Here is a 23260-nt window from a genome sequence, read left to right as displayed (position 1 = left end):
GAGCCAATGGTAGGTGAATCTCATCTGTTGCTAATTACATCTGCAGTCGGCTAGGAGGCATGTCTGCTGCAATGAGTGATGTTTGACTTAATTGGCTGGTGCTTAAATGAGAGAACGCAATGTAGCACAGTCTAAGCAGCTCGGCATTCCTCATCTCAGCATTAGCAGCTCAGCCCAGGCCTTTGGAGATGCAGAAAGAAGTCACCCTGGGGAAAGTTGTTGGAACCCAGGGGCCTGGAGAGAAGACCAGCAGAGACCATCTTGTGCCTTCCACGTAAGAAAGAACCTCAGTGGAAAGTTAGCTACCTTTCCTCTGAAGAACCAACAAAATAAATCCCCTTTTATTAAAAGCCAATCCGTCTCTGGTGTGTTGCATGCCGGCAGCTAGCAAACTAGAACAATCTCCAATATTGATCTTTGCAGCTCTGAAAACCTAATTTCCCATGTCCGCCTACCAATAGGTTAAATGTCTGGGCAGCAGTCATCAAAATTATTTGTTTTCATATTAATTTGAGTGAAAGCAACACAAGTACTTATATTGTTGTTGTTCTAGTTTGTTAATTCCAAGAATGCAATATACCAGAAACAGAATGGCTTTTAAAAAGGAGTATTTCGTAAGTTGCTAGTTCACAGTTTTTAGCCCATGGAAATATCCCAATTAAGGCAAGTCTATTGAAATGTCTAATCTAATGCATCCAGGGTAAGATACCTTGGTTCCAGAAGGCCGATAACATTCAGAGTTTCTCTCTCAGCTGGAAGGGCACATGGCTATGTCTTCTAGTTTCTGCTCCAGGACCCTTGCTTCATGAAGCTCCCTGGGAGGCAGTTTCCTTCTTCATTTCCAAGGGTCGCAGGCTGATGGACTCTGTGGTTCTCTCATCCTTCTGTCATGGTTCTGCAGCCCTTTCCTCAAAAGGAACGCTCTCCAAAATGTCTCCTCTTTTATAGCATTCCAAATCAAGACCCACATAAAATGGGTGGACACATGTCTCCATCTAATCAAGGTCAATACCCACACTTGATTGAGTCACATTTCCGAGGAGATAACCTAATCAAGTTTCTAACCTATAGTACTGAATAGGGATTAGAAGAAACTGTTGTTCCTACAAGATTGATTAGGATTAAAATATGGCTTTTGTAGGTACATAAATCCTTTCAAACCGGCATAGTTGCTATGTGATGACAAAGCTCACGCCCCCAGTTTGAAATTCATATGCTTTTAGATTTCATGTGTTCCAACCCCCTCATTTTATGGTTAAGTAAACAGACTTTGACAGATATGTAACTTACATAATTTTACGCAGAAGTTAGGGCATAGGTAGTATTTCAACTCACATTTTCCAACTGATTTGGCTAGGGTACTTTGCACGAGCTAGGAACTATAATTCATCTGAGCTGTTTCTTCCTAATAAGGGTATATGGTCTTCATCCTAACACTTTGTTTGGCTTCCTTGCACTCATTGAAGTTGAGATTTCATATTTAATAAATTAACTCTAGTATTTAAAGTTGATATATATGTATATAATAGAATATTATTCAGTTGTTAAAAGGAAATTCTGATATATACAACAACTTGGGTGGCTCTTGAAGACATCATGTAATAAGCAGACACAAAAGGCCAATAGGCCAAATATTGTATGATCTCACTGATCTGAAATAATTGCAATAAGCAAATTCATAGAAACTAAAATCCAGGTTTCCAGCGGCTTGGGTGGGGGCATGGAATGGAGAGTTAATGCTTAAATTGTAGAAAGTTTCTGTTAGAGGTGTTGAAAAAGTTTTGGTAGTGGATGATGATGATTGTGTTAGTCAGGGTTCTGTAGACAAACAGAGGCAACAGCAGAGACCTGTAAATATGAGATTTATAAAGGTGTCTCACACAATCATGGGAATGGAAGAGTCCTAAATCTGTAGGGCGGGCTGTGAAGCTGGCGGCTCCAATGAAGGGTCTGGATGAACTCCACTGGAGAGGCTTGCTGGCTGAAGAAGCAGTGAAACTGATAGGATTACCTTATTGGTGGTAGGGGTGTCTTAGTTGTTTGCAGATATAATCAGCCACAGATGAAATCAACTGACTGATGACTTAATACACTAGCCTTCCAGTTTATCAACCAGCCATGAAATATCTTTGCAGCAACAAAGTCAGAACAGTGCTTTCCTAACCAGACAACTGGGCGTAGTCATTTGGACAAGTTGACACCAGAACCTAACCATCACAGTGATGGTAACACAACATTGTGAATGTAATGAACAGTACTGAGATATGTATCTGAATGGGATTAACGGGGGAAATGTTAGGTTGTATATATGATAATAGAGTAAAAATTAAAAACAGGAAGCCATAGGACTCTACAATGCATACAGTGAACCCTAAAGTAAACTATAGACTGTAGTTAATGGTACTGTTATAAAAATGTTCTTTTATCAATTGCATCAAATTTACCACATTAATGCAAGTTGTTAATAATAGGGTGGTGTTTCAGTTTTCTAATGCTGCCAGAATGCAATATACCAGAAATGGGTTTGCTTCTATAAAGGGTATTTTTATTAAGTTGCAAGTGTAGAGTTCTAAGGCCAAATAGTATCTCAACTGAAGCATCTAGAGAAAGATACTATTCTAGTTTGCTAGCTGCCTGATTGCAATATACCAGAAACAAATGGCTTTTGAAAATGGGGAATTTAATAAGTTGCTAATGTACAGTTCTAAGGCCAAGAAAGTGTCCCGATTAAACAGGTCCATAGAAATGTCCAGTCACAGGCATTCAGGGAAAGATATCTGGATTCAAGAAGGCTGATAAAAGTTCAGGGTTTCTCTCTCAAGTGAGAAGGCACATGGCAAACACGGTCAGGGTTTCTCTCTTGGCTGGAAGGGCACATGGTGAACATGGTGTCATCTTCCAGCTTTCTCTCCTGGCTTCCTGTTTCATGAAGCTCCCCGGGAGGCATTTTCCTTTATCTCCAAAGATCGCTGGCTGGTGGTTCTGCTTCATGGTGTTACAGCATTTTCTGTTCTCTCCGAATCGCTCATTTTCCAAAATGTTTCCTCTTTTATAGGACTTCAGAAATGAATCAAGACCCACCCAGATGGGTGGAGACGCATCTCCCCTAATTCATCTTAGCAACCACTCTTGATTAGGTTACATCTCCAGGGAGATCTAATTACATACAGTATTGAACAGCAATTATTCTGCCTTTACGAAATGGGATTTAGATTAAAACATGGCTTTTCTAGGGGACAAAAATCCTTTCAAACCACCACAGATACCTTGACTCAAAAATGTATCCTTGAGTCAAGGAAACATTTTGGAGAAAGCTCAGAGCTTTTGAAAGGCTTATTCCCAGCTGCGATTTCTCTATCACGTGGGAAGGCACATGGCTGGCATCTTCTTGTCCTCATTCCTGGTTCTGTTGCTTCCAGCTTCTGATTCCAGTGGCTTCCTCTCTAAGCGTCTGTGGCCCTTCACTTAGCAGCTCCAGGACAACACCCTGGACTTCACCTCTTAGCTTAGGATCTCCCAGGTCTGGAGAATTCTTCTCTTCTGGCTTCTGGCTTGCTTAGCATCTCATGGGAAGACACTTGGCTTCATCTGCCAGTCTCTACATCTCCAGATGTCCACATCTCTGTCGGCACTGAGCTTTCTCCAGAATGTTTCCTCTTTTAAAGGACTGTAGTAACTAAATCAGAACTTACCTTGAATGGGTGGAGTCACATCTCCATCTAATCAAAAAGTCACACCCACAATTGGGTGTGTCACATTTCCATGGAAACAATTCAGTCAAAATTTTCCACCTTATAATACTCAATTAGGACTAAAGAACATGGCTTTTCTGGAGTACACAACAGTTTCAAACAGGCACATTCTATGCTCTAGAACCTAAAAAGACATATTCTTTCCATATAAAAAATATATTTATTCCATCACAATATCACAAGACACTTAAACTATTTCAGTAACAGTACAAATATAATACCAAGTGAAAAAACAGCACAAAATCTCATCAAAGTCAATTACAGGCATAGTCTGTCCTAAGGCAGAATTCTCCTCTGACTGCTGACCAGTGAAACTGAGAACAAGTTATCTGCTTCCAGTATACAAAGGAAGGACAGTCATAGGATTCTTGTTCCCATTGCCACAGGGAGAAATTGAAAGGAAAACAGGGGTCACCAGACCCAAACAGTTCCAAGAACCTGCAGATAAAATTCCATTAGATTTCAAAGTCTGAGAGTCATTTATAGAATAACTTTTCCTCCTCTCTGAAGGTTTGCACATCAGCCCTGTTCTTTCCAAACACTGGGATAAGGGTTGCAAGTTTGGGGTGCACTGAGGGACCACCTTTATCTTGGCTCCACTCTCTCCAAGCATCAGGAAAGCACCCAGGATCTCTGTTATCTCTGGGTCACACATTCAACCCCTCCAGCACAAGTGGGCAATCTTCAGGCTCATCTCAATTCCTGGATTATGTGCTCTACCCTCTTTAAGGCCTGGGGCACCAAAACTCTTTCTGAACATTGAGGCAGAAGGCCCACCTTGTGCTTCCTAGCAGACTCACCTTGTCCACATGGACGATTGGGCCTGCTCTCCTGGCTCAAGTTTTCTTAGGTTCCATGGTTCTGTCTTTGAAGTCATTTTTTCCTTCAGTCTGTCCCTCTTCTGACCCTTTTAGTCCAGCCTGTCAGTGGTTCCATCATCCCACTTGCAAGAAACTTGTTGGTTTTCCATGCAGTATACAGGAATTATAGCCATCAAACAAGAGTACTTTCCACAGATTCTTTCTGGATAACTCCATCTCCAGTTCTTGCTTGCCCTATAATGGCTGACTGCTTCCATGTTTGCTTAAATCCTCACATGGAGCCCTATTCTCTGGAGTCTGCCTTTCAGGAATCCCAAAATTTTCCACACAATCTTCTTTTTCTGGATTTTTTTTTGTTTTGTACCTAGGAGTTCAGTTCTCAGCTCATCTCTTTCCTATTGCATCTTACTGTAAGCTGCAAGGATCATTTAGGCTACATTTTTCATATTTCATTTGGAAATTTTTTCAGCTAAGTATCCTAGCCCATCACTTTCAAATTCTACCTCCCATCCGTCACCATGATAAATTTTGCCAAATTCTCTGCCACTTTCAAACAAGGTTCTCCTCCTTTGCAGTTTGCAACAGCACATGCATTATTTCTGTCTAAAGCTGCATGATAAGTATTTTTAGAGTCCACATTTCTATAGTCTCTTCAAAGCAGTCCTCACTTTTCCTATTCACCTCTTCACAATTCTTCCATAGTCTTCCCTTTATCCATGTAGAAAGCTGTTCCAACATGCTTGATATTTTCAAAGTGCAGCACCCCAATCCTGGTGTGAAAATCTGTTTCAGTTTGCTAATGCTGCCAAAACGCAATATACCAAAAATGGGTTTGCTTTTTTAAAAGGGATTATTATTGCAAGTTTATTGTTCTAAGGCCATAAAAATGTCCAAACTAAGGCCTCCAGAGAAAGATACCTTGACTCAAGAAAGGCCAATTCCTGTCTAGGGTTTCTCTGTCACATGGGAAGGCACATGGCTGGCATCTGCTAGTCCTTGTTCCCGCTTCTGTTGCTTCCAGCTTCTGATTCCAGTGGCTTCCTCTCTAAGTGTCTGTGAGCCTATACTTAGCTGCTCCAGGACCACAACGTGGGGTTCATCTCTTAGTTTAGGATCTACTACGACCTAAACTAAGATATTTCTTCTCTTCTGGTTTCTGGATTCTGGCTTGCTTAGCATCTCATGGAAAGGCACATGGCCACGTCTGCTGGACTCTGCATCTCCAAACATCTGTGTCTAGGTGTCTGCTCTCTGTCAGCATTCTAAGTATTTCTAAATGTCTGTGTCTCTGTCAACTCTGAACTTTCTCCAAAATGTTTCCTCTTATAAAGGACTCCAGTAAACTAACCAAGACCCGCTTCAATGGGCAGTCACATCTCCATTTAATCAAAAGGTCACACTCACAATTGCGTGTGTCACATTGCCATGGAAAAAATTCAATCAAATATTTCCACTTTACAAGATTAAGTTAGGGTTAAAGAACACATGGCTTTTCTGGGGTACGCAACAGTTTCCAACCAGTGCTGGTGGTATAAAAAAACTGTATTTTCTGCATGGTTTTTCTGTAAGCCTACAACTTCTCTAATTGAAAAAAAAAAAAAGTTAATGGCCTTTCTTTCTTCTAGGTTGCCAGCGTACTTTGTTGTCCCCATCCCTCTTCCTGAAGAGGATATTCCACGCTTTCATGGTCATGGTGTACCAGTAAGTGCAGATGGATTGCCTGAATGGCAATGAATTGCTTATTGGCCCATCCTGGCAAAATTATCTTATTTAAAGCCATTTGGCTTTGGTTTGTCCGCAGTTCAAGAGTGATTCAGAAGTATCCTAGGGTGTGGGAGATCCAGTTCAATTCCCTGACCATGCACTTCCCAAACAAAAAAATAAGCAAACAAACGAAAAGCCAAAGCAAAAGTTTAACAAATGGTGCTGCAATAAGGATACTCACATGGAAAAAGAATGAAATATGACCCCCACCATACAGCATACAAAAAAAAAGTGGGGGGGGGGGGGGTGGCAGTAGGATTTAAAAGTATTCCATGTACTCCCTAGAGGTAGTGCTAGAAACTTTTAAGTGGGAGGCACCCTGGGACAGGGAGACATCTTTAAAAAGTTGTCTTGTAAGCTTTAAAATGTTATGGATCTGTCAAGCATTGAAAGCCTTATTTATTTAACACCTAAAACATGTTGAAGCTGAGCCAACTACTGTTAACATAGTAGGTTTTAAAATTCTTTTGGACCCATAGTATTAATCTTGGTAGGGGCATAATTGTATTTTCTCCCAAATACAACATGGAGTGCTTGCTTAGTTTTCACGGAATAGAATGGGAAGGGAGTCATCTTTAATGTGTCATTGATCAAAGAAAGCCTGATTCTGGTAGTTATTCCAGTTTCTAACTGGTGGTTGGGAGTTGCCAAGCCTGCATGGAATTTAGTAAGGAATGAGAACTACAAATAAATGCTGTGCTGTGCACATGGCTGGTTCACCAAAAAAGTTCACTCCCTACAGGAGGAGAAATGTTTTAGCAAGTATCTATCCCCAAAAGCCAAGTAATGATCACGTACCTTGCAGTGAACCAGAGATGCTCTGCCTGGCCTCAGAGGCAGCTTCTCTTTGGCACCAGCCTGTTTGTGCCATTTGGGAATATGGGCATAGTATTGCCAGATGGTCTGATTTTTCAGGAGAAGCCAGAAATAAAAATTTTATGTGAATTTTCCTGATTTTTAAATGTGTGCAGATGATTCAGTTGCTTTTAAAAAATGTGTCTTTTGGGTTACATTTGGCTTATGTCTTGCCAGTTTGCAAACTTTGATTTAGAGCAGTAATTCTCAAACTTTTTGGTCCCAAGATTCTTTTACACTCTTAAAAATTATTATTATTTTTTAAATAATGTTTATTTATTTAAGAATATGGAACACTTCATGAATTTACATGTCATCCTTATGCAGGGGCCATGCTCATATTCTCCGTAATGTTCCAACTTTAGTATATGTGCTGCCGAAGTGAGCACTCTTAAAAATTATTGAGGATCTCAAAGAACTTTTGTTTATGTGGGTTGTATCTTGATATTTTCCATATTAAAAAATAAAACTGGAAAAATGTTAATTATTTATTTGAGCTATAAAACTCATTACATGTTAGCATAAATAACATATTTATATGAAAGTTATATTTCTTAAAACAAAAAAATAGAATAGTAAAATAGTTTTACGTTTTTGAAAATAGAAGGCAGCTGGATTCTCCTATCTGCTCTTGCATTGAGTCCAGTGCAGTATGTTGGGGTTTGATTGAATTATATGAAGATAATCCAGCCTCATACAGGTATATAGTTAAAAAGGGGAGGAATAATTAAAAGATTTTTCAAATAATTGTGACAGTTGTTCTTTGATGATATACCAAATTATGTCTTAATATTATTATGAAAATAGTTTTGACCTCTCAAACAACCTGATAGAGTCTTGGGATCCCACAGGGGTCTTTAAACCACACTTTGAGAATCACAATTTTAGTTCTTGAGAATCTAAAATGGCCTTTCAAAGATGAATCTGGGAAAAGAGAATATGCTCTGTGGGAAGAAACAAAGGTATGTGGGAATAAGCTGCTTCTCCATCCCTTCATTGTATGAAGTTTAGCTACTCTGTGTTCTAGTTAAGCCTCGGGGCTAAGAGGTAGAAAATGTTCTGGTAAGACCTGAGAGAGGAGTCAGCAATATGACTTTGATCGAAACCATAGGAAGCTGTTCTAAACTTTATTAGATCTGCCCTAATTATATGTTCTAAAACTGATTAGTGGAGTTTGTGTGAATTGACAGCAGTAAAGCAGTACACAAATGGAATTTACACATTTATCCAGGAAACAGAGAGCAATCTCTCTCTCTCTCTGATGTGAGATTTTATTTGAATAGAGCATTAAGATCTCCAAAATGATCTTAATCAAATTAAACAGTAATTTATTTTATATGTGAGGCTGATAAAATTTTTATGTACCTTAACCTAGAAAATCCAGTCATTTCAAATGTTCTTTTGAAATGATCAGTATTGAAAACATGTAGTACTCTAACCTTTTGCTTTTTATTTTGTTTTTGTTTAAGGCAAGTTTTCTCAGCCTCGGCACTATTAATATTTTGGGCTGGATAATTCTTTGTTGTGCAGGGATGTCCTCACATTATAGGATGCTTGGTAGTATTAATGGCCTCTCTTGCTCACTGTCAGTAGTTCCCACTAACTCCCCTCTGTAACCTACCCCTGGACAACCAAACAGTTCTCCATACATTGCCATATGTCTCCTGAGGAACAAAGTCCCATAGGATGAGAACCCCTGGTGATCTAGATTAGTGGTCTCTTGTTTAGGATATGTCTCATCAGACTCTTAAGCAGACAACTAAGTTTCAGAAGAGTAAATAAGTCTGTTTTCTGGCTACATCCTTACCATGTCTGTCTCTCACTCCTATTGAACCTACTCATATTTACAGGTAAGATACACTATATTTTATTAAAACAGATATTAAAAGATATACAAAAATGTAAAACAATGTCACTTTTCTCACCAATTTGGGGGGAACTAGCTTATATATATTAACAGGCAATTGGTTTATTGTTATTTGTGAATGAATTACTATTTTTTGTTTTTCAATTTTAATTTCCAATATGGTAAATATGGATAGATATAGCCACTTAATACAAGTTCTTTGTAGTCGTAAGTTAATTTTATTTTTATTTTTTTAACTGTATGATATATATATGCAAAGCAAAGAAATAAAAAAGCAATAGTCTTCAAAGCACTCTTTGACAAGTAGTTACAGGACAGATCCCAGGGTTTGTCATGGGCTACTATACAGTCATCTCAGATTTTTCCTTCTAGCTGCTCCAAAACATAAGAGGTTGGAAGGAATAAATATTTTTTATCATCACAACAGACTTTTTTTCTTTTTTGTGAAAAATAATATATATACAAAAAAGTAATAAATTTCAAAACACAGCACAACAATTAGTTGTAGAATAGATTTCAGAGTTTGGTGTGGGTTACAGTTCCACAATTTTAGGTTTTTACTTCTAGCTGCTCTAAGATACTGGAGATTAAAGGAAACATCAATTTAATGATTCAGCAATCATATTTGTTTGTTAAACCCTACCTTCTCTGTATAACTCCACCATGACCCTTGATCATTCTGTCCCACTCTTTAGGAGTATTTGGGCTATGACCATTCTAACTTTTTCTGTTGGAAGTGGCTGTCAGTAATACAGGGTACGGAGATGGAACTAACTGATGTTCTGGAGAGGCTGGGCCCTCTAGGTTTTAGGAATTATCTGGTCCAGGGACCATCTGGAGGTTATAGGTTTCTAGAAGGTTACCCTAGCGCGTGGAACCTTTGTAGACTCATATATTGCCCTGGGTGTTCTTTAGGATTGGCTGGAATGGTTTTGGTTGGGATTTGGCAAGTTATGATAGGTAGCAATGTCTAACTGAAGCTTGTGTTAAAGTGACCTCCAGAGTAGCCTCTTGACTCTATTTGAACTCTCTCAGCCACTGATAAATTATTTGTAGCACTTCTTTTTCCCCTTTTGGTCAGGATGGAATTATTGATCCTATGGTGCCAGGGCTGGACTCATCTCTGGGAGTCATTTCCCACGCCATCAGGGGCCTAGATTGTAAATTCTTACAGCAGGCACATTTAGTCTGAAGTGGTAATTATTATTTCTGGATTTTGAGAGGCTGTTTTATATGTGTATAACCTAGTATTTAGAGATAAGAATGAAGCCAGTCAGGTCTGGATTAAGGTAATTCAGAACACAGGAGTGAGGGAGACATTGTCTGTGTTTTAGATTTGCACCTACTCTTTGAGACCAAAGGAAGAAAGGTTTATTTTATTTATTTATTTATTTATTTTTATTAATTTAAAAAAATTAACTAACAACATTTAGAAATCATTCCATTCTACATATGCAATCAGTAATTCTTAATATCATCACATAAATGTATGATCATCATTTCTTAGTACATTTGTATCGATTTAGAAAAAGAAATAGCAAGACAACAGAAAAAGAAATAAAATGATAATATAGAGAAAAAATAAAAATAAAAAATGCAAAAAATATATATAAAAACAAACAAACAAAAAACTATAGCTCAGATGCAGCTTCATTCAGTGTTTTAACATAATTACATTACAATTAGGTAGTATTGTGCTGTCCATTTTTGAGTTTCTGTATCTAGTCCTGTTGCACAGTCTGTATCCCTAGAAAGGTTTATTTTGTGTGGAACATAAATTTTCTGTAGCACATAATCTAACTCATCCTGTCTGGATAGCTCATGTGAACAACTGAAACACAGGGACCCCAGAATAAGAATGAAGGCCTTTAATCCTGTATAGCTTAATGTAATGCCTACATACATCCTCAGTGATTTTTAGGAGTGTAAAGGTCTCCTAAGACCAAAAAGTTCGAGAATCACTGATCTACAAGATTGGTATATATCATTTATCTCAGAAACTGGCATATAATAAGCACTAAAATAAATAGTAGCTAGTTAATATGTAGTAGAAGCATAGGGGAGTGATGGGAGCTAAAGTTGAGAAGCGTTTGGTGCCACATTATGAAGGGCCTTTAGTGCCATTCATAGGATTTTTTTTTAATTGTGATGAAATACACATAACAAAATTTACCATTAGTGACGTTCTGTCCATTCACACTGTTCTGGCACCATGACCACTATCTAGTTCCAGAACATGTTCATATCTTTGTGCTTTTTTATCCTGACTTCACCTACTCTGTTCTTTTCTGTCTTCACTTATTCCTCCTCAGTGAAGACCTGAGTAATGTGTAACATTGGTCACACACTGCTGCCATTTTACAGTGTTTGGCGTCGACCCTCTCTTGTTCCCCTACCCTGAGTATTTCTTATTTTGCTCTGGGGCTAATGAACATTGCTGCAGGTTATTCAGATCAGCTAACAGACTGTGCTGAATGGGATCCATGAAAACCCTGTGCTTCCTTGCTTTTGCTCAGCAGTCTTTTGTTTTGATTTCTTTTAGTTCCTTGTATCATTCTTCTGGCTGGGGGAGGTGGGGGGTAAGAGGCTGGTGTAAACACTTTTCATTCTCTTTAACTTCGTAATTCCATTCTTAACTTTTACTCTCATGAGATGACTTTTCCCCTACTTTAGTGGGACCTAGGACAAGGACATGAACTCCTTTAGCTTCCTTCTTCTCCACCTCCTATTGTTTCTTTCTATGTACCTGTTTCCTTCCTACTAAATCTGAACTTTTGCCTGGGCTCTAGATTAACTACTATCCTAATAATGCTATTGCTTTCTTGTCATCACTGTCTAGGTTACCAGCACTAAAACCAAGTCAAAAGGTATGCTGGTATGGTATGTAGGTCTGACTATACCTAGATCTATTTTTTGTTTGTTTTGTTTTTGTTTTTAAAGACTAAATCAGTCTTTTTCATTGTGGCTAAGTATTTTCTGGCTTATACAGTTGAATATATCCAGACATTTCTTTTGAAGGTTACAGAGTTCCCTGTATAAATTTAAGTGCTAAGCTTACCCATCCCTTTCTGAGTTACATATATTATGCCTAGAAAATCTTTATTCCCCTCTGCAGATATGGTGTTGGTCCTGTCACAATGGATGTGCTCTTTTGAAAATGTCAGCGCTACCTAAAGAACAGGATGATGGCAATTTACAAATCCAAAAAAGTTTCTTGGATGGGTCAGTACTAGTTCTATACATTGTTATTATTTAATTCAGTTCTTCTCTTTTTCCAGGAATCCAAGAACAGTTCTTAATGGCATGTCTATTTGTTTACCTGCTGATAGCTTAGTGCTAGAAGAGTACAATTTATGTTATCATTTATAGTGACTAATTATAGAGGTCATTTTAAATTACTTTGCAAAGAGTATAACATAATTGTTAAGGATTATACTATTCAAGTGAATATCTTTTAGAGAAGCATGTTGAACTGTTTTGGGGTGAAGTAACATGATGTCTGTAATGATAACAGCTGTCAAATCTAGGTCATGTACTTTTTTTCTAGTTTACTACATGTTTGAAAATTTTCAAAATAAAAAGTTTTTTAAAAAATGGATGAATTAAAAACAAAAAAAGGAGTAGACTCTGGAGTTGTACTGCCTTGGTTCAAATTGTGACTGTTTCAGTTTATGAGCTTCAAATCTTGGACCAGGTCATTAAGCTCTATGGACCTCCATTGCCACATCTGTCAGCTGATAATAGCAATCTTGGAATAGTACCTCCTTGGTGAGGAGTAAATGAAAGAATACCTACAGAGCTCATAACACAGGTCTTGGCACATGGTTAGCACCCAGAAAAAAGTGCTATTTTGAATTGATGTTCACTCTCTAATTTCTTGTTACTTTTTTTTGTTTGTTTGTTTTGGTTTTTTATATATATTTTTTGTATTTTTTATTTTAATTTTTTTCTCTGTTATCATTTTATTTCTTTTTCTGTTGTCTTGCTATTTCTTTTTCTAAATCGATGCAAATGTACTAAGAAATGATGATCATACATCTATGTGATGATATTAAGAATTCTTGTTACTTTTTGATACCTAGAATTTACAAGACCATTCACAGGCCACCCTATGAAATTGTGAAAACTGAAGACCTATCAAGCAACTTCCTATCCCTGCAGGAAATCCAGACTGCATACTCTAAATTTAAGCAGCTATTTCTGATAGGTGAGAAGAATGCTGAGCAAAAACTTTCTGGTCAGTGGGGAAAGACATGCCACATGGATCAGGTGAAATTTGGTGCCTTTTTCCAGGATTCCTTAGGGTGGTACACAGGTGCTTCCTTCTGTTTGGAGTAGGTGGTCCAGTTGCTCAGGGCAGCTGCCATTTCAGCTCTGTTTCCTCCACTCTCGTGCCCACTGCTCTTCTTCTGGTGGTAGTGAACATACAGAGCCACCCCTCATCTTCTTTCCTTTTCCCTGTATTCCAGTTGCCCAGTGGTGAGCATTTTGGTTTCTTCCTTTAAAAGTTGTTGAATCATACAATACCTGTATTCACTGGCTTGCATATTTATATATGATTTATAAAGTGATTTATAAAGCCTGAATGATCTCATTGTTTTCCTTAAGTAGCTGAGTAAGTGGATTTTTTCCCCAAGTGGAAATATCTTACATTTTGTCTCTGATTGCACGTGTATACTTTTTACAGTGTAAAAAATTCAATTGCTCAGAAATGTACCAAAGTAGAAAATGGAAGATGCCTATCCTAGCCATCCTCATTTCCCTGCCCAGGCTGCCCACTATCAACAATTTAGAACTTAAATCATGTGTTATCATGTTCATTCACCTGTTGGGTCTTTTCATTCTTGAATGAATCTTTACCCTCTAAGATTTGTCCCAATTATACCTTTTCCTAACTTAGACCTTTTATCTCCTAGCAAACCCTAACTAATTTAGGGTCCGTTCATTCATTCATTCAGCTTGCATCTGTTGAATTTCCATTGTATACACTATGCTAAGCAATGGTGATAAAGATGAATAAGACACCAAAAGCTCATACTCTTGCAGGGAAACAGAAGTGCATGTCTCTGACTAAAACACATTAGGATGAGTTTTATAAAGTAGATTCATAAGAAGTCAGGACCTGGAAGGAGAGAGTAGTGAGTTTCACTAGTTCTGTGAACTGTTATTCTACAGTTTGTTTTGTATTTTTATTATCCAGAATTTGCAGTGATGTCTACCTTTTATTAATGTGAGTAACTTTTAAATGTATTAGACTTCTATAAAATTCAAGGTTCTTTATTTTATAAGGTATGGAGGGGGGAATTGTATAGTGGTATTCAGGGTATGTATACATGTGTATTTAAGAGTTCTCACCCTTAGGCTTCCATGGTATCAGGTTGTATCCTGTTGCATTTTCCACTTTTAGGAAAAGCAGTCTAGATAATGATGATTTCTGTGTAAAACATGTTATTCTCTCTGTTGAATTACAAGGTGGACCATGGCTTTGTATGCGTATCGTAGGGCATTTCCCATTGTGAGCAATAAAGATCAATTTTGATAATCACACCCTTCTTAGGGGTATTCTGTTCACAACCATTCAGCTGAAGTTTTGTAATGCTCTTTACTTAAAATGGAAATTTTTGCTTAGATTCTGCAGTTTAAGTCTAGGAGCCTTAATATGAACAATACAGGTTTTTGTGGGAGGTGTATTGTAAACAGTCACCTGACTTCCTTACTCTCTTTTTTTTTTCAGATAATAGTTCCGAATTTTGGGACACAGATATAAAATGGTTTTCTCTGTTGGAAAGTAGCAGCTGGCTTGACATAATCAGGTATTTCAAGCCATCTGTTTCCCATGAATTTTGCAATTTTCTAATTTAGAGTAGTAAAGCAAATTGACAAAGAATTGAGCTATTTATTATTTCCTAGTTAAATAATTTTAGTTCATATACTCTATTTAGGGTTCAGTAGGATTTTACCTTGTTATTTATTATTTCTTTGCATATTTGATAAGAATTTACAAATGTGCTACCTGCTTGCAAACAGATCTATTCTAAAGTCTGGGAATTGAAAGACAACAAAAAAGGGGGCATGACAATCCAAAATTATAATTGAGGCAGCAGAGCTAGCCTCTAGAGAGAAAATATAGGTATGGAGTGGGAGGAATACTGAGTTTTCATTGAATACCTTTGAATTTTGAGTTTTATACATACATTATACACTTAAATTTTGTTTTAAAATCATGATTCATGTCAGTCATTTTGTTTTTGGAGTTAGATTGGATTCCCAGAGAACAGAATTAGATTCCCTTTTCTACTTCATATTTTAAAAGCTCTTCTCTGTTGCACTTAAGTAGAGGATATGGCAAAGGAAGGTACAAAACAGAAATGATAATCAGAGGTGAGAAAATAGCTCTGAATCTAGGTATGTTTGAGGAAAGACAGGATTCTTCCTCTCACCCTAGCATGAAATCCTCCAGCCACTCAACAGGCCTGCTGCATGTTCTGTGACTTGAACATGTAATCGCATTCAGTGATAAATGTCATAAAGGATAAAAACCCTTTGTACGATGGGTAGAGAAAGGTGAGCATCATTAACCTGATGAACAGTTGGGGGGGGGGGTTAGGGTGACTAGGGAGAAGGAGAGGCACAATGTAGGCAGAGAATAGCACATGCAGTGACCTCTAGATATAAGTTGGGGACAAATCAAAATTGCAACTATGGCAGCAGTTTCAAAATGAAACTGAAAGGCCTTTTAGTCTATCTAGAGAGAGACAGAAGAAAGGCCTTTTAGTCATTTGGGATCTTTTCAGCCACATTGACACATATGGCAAGTCACCTTGAATAAAGTACTATGGGCCTACTTGACTAGACATGGCACTTAGGAATCTTACCAGAGCTTATCCACAGACTCAGGTATGAGTTTTCAATGTGAATTTCTAGTTTAGAAATCACATAGGCGCAATTTGCATCAATTTTGAGATTCTCTTCTGAAAATTTCATCTGAAACAATGTAAATGGTAATTTGTTTCTTTTCTGGAGTATTTTAGTGTGAAAAATAAATGAAATATGAAACTGAAGATCAATTCAGAATATCTCTAAACTACTAATTGTTTCTGGTATCGGGTTCAAGAATTAATGCTGCTTTCTTTTCTCTTCCTATTTAGACGCTGTCTAAAAAAAGCAATAGAGGTTACAGAATACCTTGAAGCACAGAACATGAATGTTCTTCTTGTAGGTAATATATTTAAAGCACAAAGAATGTTTCCCATTTGCCTTCACTTGAAGATCAGTTTTTGTATGTACAGGTTTATGTACTTGGAATTATCTTACAAAAGGAGTGAGCTGGTATTCTTTTCTACCCTGACCTTAGAATCCTTATTTTAAAGTTTACAGTTTAAAAATAAATTCTTGCACTTGGTACTTGGCAGATCTTTTGGCAGCCCAAGAAGAAATTGTTAATCTTTACCAAAGCTCAAATTTCCTGATGGTTTGGATTTTGTCTTATATTAACTCAACTTGGTTAAAGTTAAACATTTTTTATTATCTCTTTTATATAAAGAGAACAATGAATGGTTTAATTATCTGTATATTTTTATGTTTGACAACTTTGTACATTTGCCATAGAAACTGGTGGTATTCGTGAGGACAGTGACTTAAAGATTCAGAATGTATAAAAGCCTGTGTCAATAGCAATGCAATTAAAGATTGTTGCTGTAGTTGGTTAGCTCTAAGCTAAAATTTTATCTACTCTTCAGCATATTTTTACGTTTCTTAAAACTCCACTCTATAAATTAAGTAGACTTACAGTTTTATAGCCTGAAGCTTTATAATTTCTCTGATGCTCTCTGTGACTGTTGGGATTTAGGTTCTAAGGACAAACTGGAAAATGTGTCTGCTTGGACTTCTGTATCATCTGATACTGCTTCACTGACTTAGATTTCACAAATTTATTGAGCATCTACCATGTACAGAATCTTAAATTTCTGCCTTCTGAAGTTGGCTTAAGTGTGCTATTGAAAAAGACCTTACCAAAAATAACAGAGCAGAACATTATTTGAGTTCTGAGTAACTGGTGAAAATGAGGGATAAAGAGTGGGGGACTGAGAAATGGAAGTCCCTACTAAAGCCAAACTGCATTAATCACACTTTCATGAAATGAAATCTGCATCTTTGGCTGATGTAACTGAGACGTCACTCCTAGATGGACTGCTGAGTTGTCTCTCATCGGAAATTTTATTTTCTAGCCCCTTTTTCTGTTACCTACAGGTGTACTATTCATACCCATCAGATGCAAAAAGAGAAAATTCCCTTAAAAGTGGAACTTGTTTTGAAAACTGATAGCACTAGAAAGACAAAAATAAAAATACATTTCTTTTAAATTTATGTCGTTCCCATAGTTTAAGCTTATATCTTAGAGGGGAAAAAGAAGTACAAGCCTAAGACTGAACTTGTAATGCCACTGATTACAAGGGTCAGAGTGAAGGGTTTTTACAGTAGAAGCGCCTCCTTAGCTAGAATTCTTTCTTAAGTTTCTCTGCCACCAATAATACTAGCACTGTCATCCTCACAGATGTTTTTAAGTACAACTGTGTGGCCTTATTTTTGTAAAGAGGAAAAGCAGGGGGATGTGGACCCTGCCATTTGGATCTTAAAAATCTAAGACAAATGCAGGTAGGCTGATGTACATTTTTATTTGCTGCCTGTCATGAATGTTGAACAAGTATATGAATGGAATTTTCCTTGAATAGGTTTCATAAAGTGGACTTCAGGATAGTAAGTGGAAGTGTAGACCAAGAAGGAATTTTTTGCCTAGGCTAGGCAATGAGAAACAACGTCATGCTCTGCCCCTCAAACAGAAAAAGAAAGATCCTTGGAGCTGAGAAAAGGAGATACATTGGTGCAGTCCAGAAGTACTCAATTTTCTCCAAAGCAGAGTTAGTAGAAGGGTTAGGAGCCAGGGATAAGGAGCTCCAAAGGGGAAGAGTGGCCTGAGCCTTGGAACAGTGAGGTCAGTGATGGACAACTTAACACAGCAGGACAGAAGGTGATTTAGACTGGGTCTGTGGAGCAGGGTGGTTCTCATATGTATGCTTATGCTCGTGGTGTAGCACGTCTGGACGCTCACATGCTAAAAGTAGATTTGCAGTGCTACGTTTATCCCTTTAGTAAGCAAATACCCTTTCAGTACCAGAATATGCTATAACCCGTACTAGACAGGCTAGAAGCAGTTGTTGCTTTGTCTGAAAACATGGCCACCTTTGATTGGCCCTTGCCTTTAAGGAATGAGAGCTTGACCTAAGGAATGAAAGCTTGACCGTTACAGCAGATTTGGTGTCAAGAGGCCTACTACTATTAACTAGGTGAGTGAGAGTGAGTTTGCAGCTTTTTAACACCTGTGCTCTCATTCCTCTTTGCACTGCTACTGGGGCCCCTCCCAGAGGAGAATGCTTCCGACCTCTGCTGTGTCCTTTCCTCTCTGGTGCAAGTGATGATGGACACACACTGTAGAACCAGGTTTGGTTTCCAGAGCCTCGTCCAAAAGGAGTGGATCATGGGTGGGCACTGTTTCTTGGATCGCTGCAACCATCTCCGACAGAGTGACAAAGAAGAGGTGAGTCTCTTGACTCCAGACTGTTTTAATCATGGGATGAGCTACTCAATATCTCATTTAATTCCTGCCCAGATGTAGGATTATTGCTCACCAAGTGTGTGCTTCCTTTCTTTCAGCTTCCCCATGTGGAGAATTCCTTAAAAAAAAAGAAAAACTGAAACAAAGTGCATGCTTCACAGACTTGTTAGGAAAACTGTAATTGGTTCATTGTATGATGACTTCATGACTGAACAATATTGAAACCCTTCAGAGGAAAGGAATATTAATTACCAAGTGTGTTTAAAGTCTTCTCTTCTAAAAGAATTCATAAAAATTGTATACAATAACATATAAAGCTGTCTTCTGAGGGAAATAATACTGATTTGTAAAATTTAAATAAAAATTCAGTAGTAAGAGAGATTCTTAAAATTTCTAAGTTGATCTTTGCAAAAAAATGGATATGGAAAATGCAAGTTTCCTACAAAAAAATATAATACATAATAAAGTAAATTTCCTTGTACATAAACATTTTCAAAATTAAGCACATGATTATGTTAACTCCATCCATTATCAGGGCCTTAGCTATAATGTATATGAGACTATGTACCGCAGCCTCCTTTGCCTCCTGGCTCTGTAAATTGGAGCCCTCTGAATTCAGACACAGGAGAGTTAAGTGTTTTGGTTCCGTTAGTGAAAATGAATCCCCAAAATTGCGGTTTACTTGTCTAGGTTATAGCTGTACCAACTCCCTGGGTTGCATTATTGATGATTTTGGAAATAAAAATGAAAACAGGTCAGTTTTCTTTGAATCACCTGCACTGCTAATGTGTGATAGTAATGGAACCCACCTTTTTCTTACTCCAGGTAATAAGCATGTCTGTCTGCAGTGCAGAACAGCTTGATACAGCATGCAAATGTGTTCGAGGTACTAGTTACTAGAAATGCAATATACTAGAAATGGAATGGCTTTTAAAAAGGGGAATTTATTAAGTTGCAAGTTTACAGTTCTAAGGCTGTGAAAATGTCCCAGTTAAAACAAGTCTATAGAAATGTCCAAATTAAGGCACTAACAACAGGTTACTTTCATTCAAGGAAGGCCAATAAAGTTCAGGGTTTCTCTCTCAGCTAGAAAGGTATGTGGCGACCATGGCACCATCTGCTAACTTTCTCTCCAGGCTTCTTATTTCATGAAGCTCCTCTAGGGGCGTTTTCCTTCTTCATCCCCAGAGGTCTCTGGCTGTGTGGGCTCTTGTGGTTCTTGTGGCTCTCATCACTCTCTCTCCAAAATGCTTCCTCTTTTAAAGGATTCCAGTAAACTAATCAGGGCCTACCTGGAATGGGTGGAGTCACAATTCCATCTAATCAAATGTTGATACCCACAATTGGGTGAGCCACATCTCCATGGAGATAATCTAATCAAGTTACCACCCAGCAATGATGAATGTGGATTAAAGGACATGGCTTTTCTGGGGTACACCACAGATTCAAACTGGCACAAATGGGGACAGAGAGAGCCATAGTTCTTACCCTAGGGCTTAGCATGTTCCTGGGGAGACATGGGCAACTCTCGCTAGGCTAGTCCTGGTAGTTTCTTGCCGGCCTTGCCTGCACTGGTGTGTGACCCTTCAAATTAGATGGAAATCAATGTCTTTCAGTCTTCGGTGGACTTTACTTTTCAGAGAAACTAATTTGAAAGGTCAGTGGGATTCAGATTTCATGATAAGCAGAGAGAGCTGCTGCTGTGTGGTGGTGGTGAAGAATGTGTTTTGTATTTCTTGAGGAAAGGGGACTGGTGTGCATGATGTCTAATGGGGAAAGATTCAAAGAGAAGATCTGCCCTTCACCCAGCCCTTGGGTAATTCACTCATACTTGCTGAGCCTATTTCCCTGGGGTGTAAAATCAAGTTGCTGTATAGACATTTCTTCTTAGCATCTGAACATCAACGTATTTGAGTTGTTTGGTTTATTTTTTTTTAATATGCTTAAAACATTTTTTAGTGAAATACATATACAAAAAAGCAATAAATTTCAAAGTACATTATAACAAATAGTTATAGGACAGATTTGATATGGGATATAGTTCCACAATTTCAGGTTTCTCCTTTTAGCAGCTCCAAGACACAGGAGATTAAAGGAAATATCAGTGTAATGATTTCAGCATTTATACTTATTTGTTAATTCCTGTCTTCTCTGTTGTTATAACTCTTCCTTCTCCTTTGATCTTTCTCCCAATCTTTAGGTGTATTTGACCTATGTCCTTTCTAACTTTTTCATGTTAGAAAGGGGTTTTGACAATATGGGATAGGGGGATGGAACTATTTAATGCTCTTGGAGAGTTTGGCCCCTCTGGGTTTCAGGATCTATATGGCCTAGGAACCATGTGGAGGTTATGGATTTCTAGAAAGTAGTCTTAGTGCATGAAACTTGTAGAATCTCAGTTAGAGCCTTAGGTGTTCTTTAGAGTTAACAGAAACGGTGTTGCTTGTGGTTTGGCAAACTGGCAGTTAGCAATATCTAGCTGAAGCTTCTGTAAGAGTAGTTTTCAGAATAGTCTCTCGACTCTATTTGAACTCTGTTAGCCGCTGCAACCTTTTTTTGTTGCATTTCTTTTCCCCCTTTTGGTCAGGAAGGCATTGTCAATCCCATGGTACCAGGGCCAGGCTCTTTCCTGGGAGTTATGTCCCACATTGCCAGAGAAACTTACACCCCTGGATGTTATATCTCACATAATGGGAAGGATAATGATTTTCCTTGCAGAAATAGGCTTAGAGGCTGTATCTGAGCAACAAAAGAGGTTTTCTGGAAGTAACTCTTAGGCATAAGTGTGGTAGGCTTAGCTTCTCTGCTACAGAAATAAGTTTTATAAGAGCAAGCCTTACAATCAAGGGCTTGATTTCTCTTATGGTACAAAGGAGAAAATATAAAACTCCCCCACCTGAGAGAGTATTGATATTCTTACAAGCAGTGGGGCCAACCAAGTCAATAGGCCAAGCCCTCAATCTTGGGACTTGCCCCATGAAACTTATTCCTGCAAATGGGAAACTAAGCTATAATTATGCCTAATCAATCCCAGAGACCCCCCCCCCCCTTTCTTTACTGCTTTTAATTTGATTTGCTTTATTCAATGAGTTCTAAAATTTTTTCTAATAACTTTTTAAAATATACTTTCATTTTTGCCATCTCGTAAAACTAATATGGTCTTCATAGAGAACTCATGGGAAACTAAAAAACATATTAAAAAAGAAAATCACCGATCAGCCTATCCATCAGAGACAGAAATGCAGTTGACATCTTTACCTGTTGCTCCCTAATATTTTCCTGGTTCTAATATTACATAGTTGAGATCACACTATAGATGCGTTTTCTTTTTTAACTTTTTTTTATGGTAAAATATAACATATATACAAAGCAAAAAAAGAAAAAAAACAGTAGTTTTCAAAGCACCCCAGAGACCCTCTTTTGTTGCTCAGTTAAGGCCTCTCTCTAAGCAAACTCAACAGGTACTCACTGCCCTCCCTGCTACTTGTGACATGACTCCCTGGGATGTAAATCTCCCTGGCAACGTGGGACATGACTCCTGGGGATGAACTGGGACCCCATATCATGGGATTGAGAAAGCCTTCTTGACCAAAAGGGGGAAGAGAGAAATAAGACAAAGTAAAGTTTCAGTGCCAGAGAGATTTCAAACAGAGTCAAGGGGTTATTCTTGAGGTTATTCTTACACATTATATAGAAATCCTTTTTTAGTTTATGGTGTCTTGGAGTGACTAGAGGTAAATAGCTGAAGCTGTTGAATTGTATTTCACTAGCCTTGATTTTTGAAGATGATTATATCACTGTATAGCTTTTACAGTGTTACTGTGTGATCGTGAAAACCTTTTGGCTTATGCTTCCTTTGTCAAGGGTATGGACAGATGAATTAAAAAATAAGGACAAAAATAACTAAGTAATAGGGTGACAGATAATGGGTTAAAAAGGGTGGGGTAGATTGCAATACTAGTCGTCAGTGAGAGGGAGGGGTAAGAGGTATGGGATGTTTGGGATTTATCTTTATTTCTTTCTCTACCCAATTTATTTTACCCTTTGTCCCCCCTATTATATATTTATTTATTTCTATCTATATTCTTATTCATCTGTCCATACCCTGGATATAAGGAGCATCAGACACAAGGTTCTCACAATCACACAATCACATTGTAAACGTTATATCTTTATACACTCGCCTTCATGAATCAAGGCTACTAGAACACAGTTCAATTGCTTCAGATACTTCCCTCTAGTCATTCCAATACACCATAAACTAAAGAGGGATATCTGTATAATGCATAAGAATAACCTCCAGGATAACCTCTCGACTCTGTTTGAAATCTCTCAGGCACTGAAAACTTTACTTTGTCTCATTTCTCTCTTCCTCCTTTTGGTCAAGAAGGCTTTCTCAGTCTCTTAATCCCAGGCTTTCTCTCCCACATTGCCAGGGAGATTTAAATCCCTGGTAGTCATGTCCCACATAGGAGGAAAGACAGTAAGTTCACATGCTGAGTTGGCTTAGAGAGAGAGAGAGAGGCCACATCTGAGCAACAAAAGAGGTTCTCTGGGGATGACTCTTAGGCATAATTATAAGTAGGCT

General features: G+C 38.0%; 1 protein-coding gene and 1 non-coding gene across 3 annotated transcripts in view; one reads left to right on the top strand and one right to left on the bottom strand.

The window, feature by feature from the left end:
- The window catches only part of MTMR12 (myotubularin related protein 12), a 105501-nt gene that overhangs the window by 68883 nt on the left and 13358 nt on the right, over positions 1-23260 (top strand). For both annotated transcript variants that reach the window (XM_077116914.1, XM_077116915.1), the window contains exons 8-13: positions 6199-6274; positions 12175-12281; positions 13142-13266; positions 14794-14872; positions 16208-16278; positions 18482-18654. In XM_077116914.1, the coding sequence (XP_076973029.1) occupies positions 6199-6274; positions 12175-12281; positions 13142-13266; positions 14794-14872; positions 16208-16278; positions 18482-18654 (631 nt within the window). The remainder of the gene's footprint in view (positions 1-6198; positions 6275-12174; positions 12282-13141; positions 13267-14793; positions 14873-16207; positions 16279-18481; positions 18655-23260) is intronic.
- LOC143647434 (U6 spliceosomal RNA) lies at positions 7475-7581 on the bottom strand. The gene has a single exon (XR_013158061.1). It is a non-coding gene; the product is annotated as a U6 spliceosomal RNA (small nuclear RNA).

This window comes from Tamandua tetradactyla, chromosome 9 (assembly GCF_023851605.1).
Source record: "Tamandua tetradactyla isolate mTamTet1 chromosome 9, mTamTet1.pri, whole genome shotgun sequence".
In the NCBI taxonomy this organism is placed as follows: Eukaryota; Metazoa; Chordata; class Mammalia; order Pilosa; family Myrmecophagidae; genus Tamandua; species Tamandua tetradactyla.
This window is presented reverse-complemented; position numbering and strand designations above follow the sequence as displayed.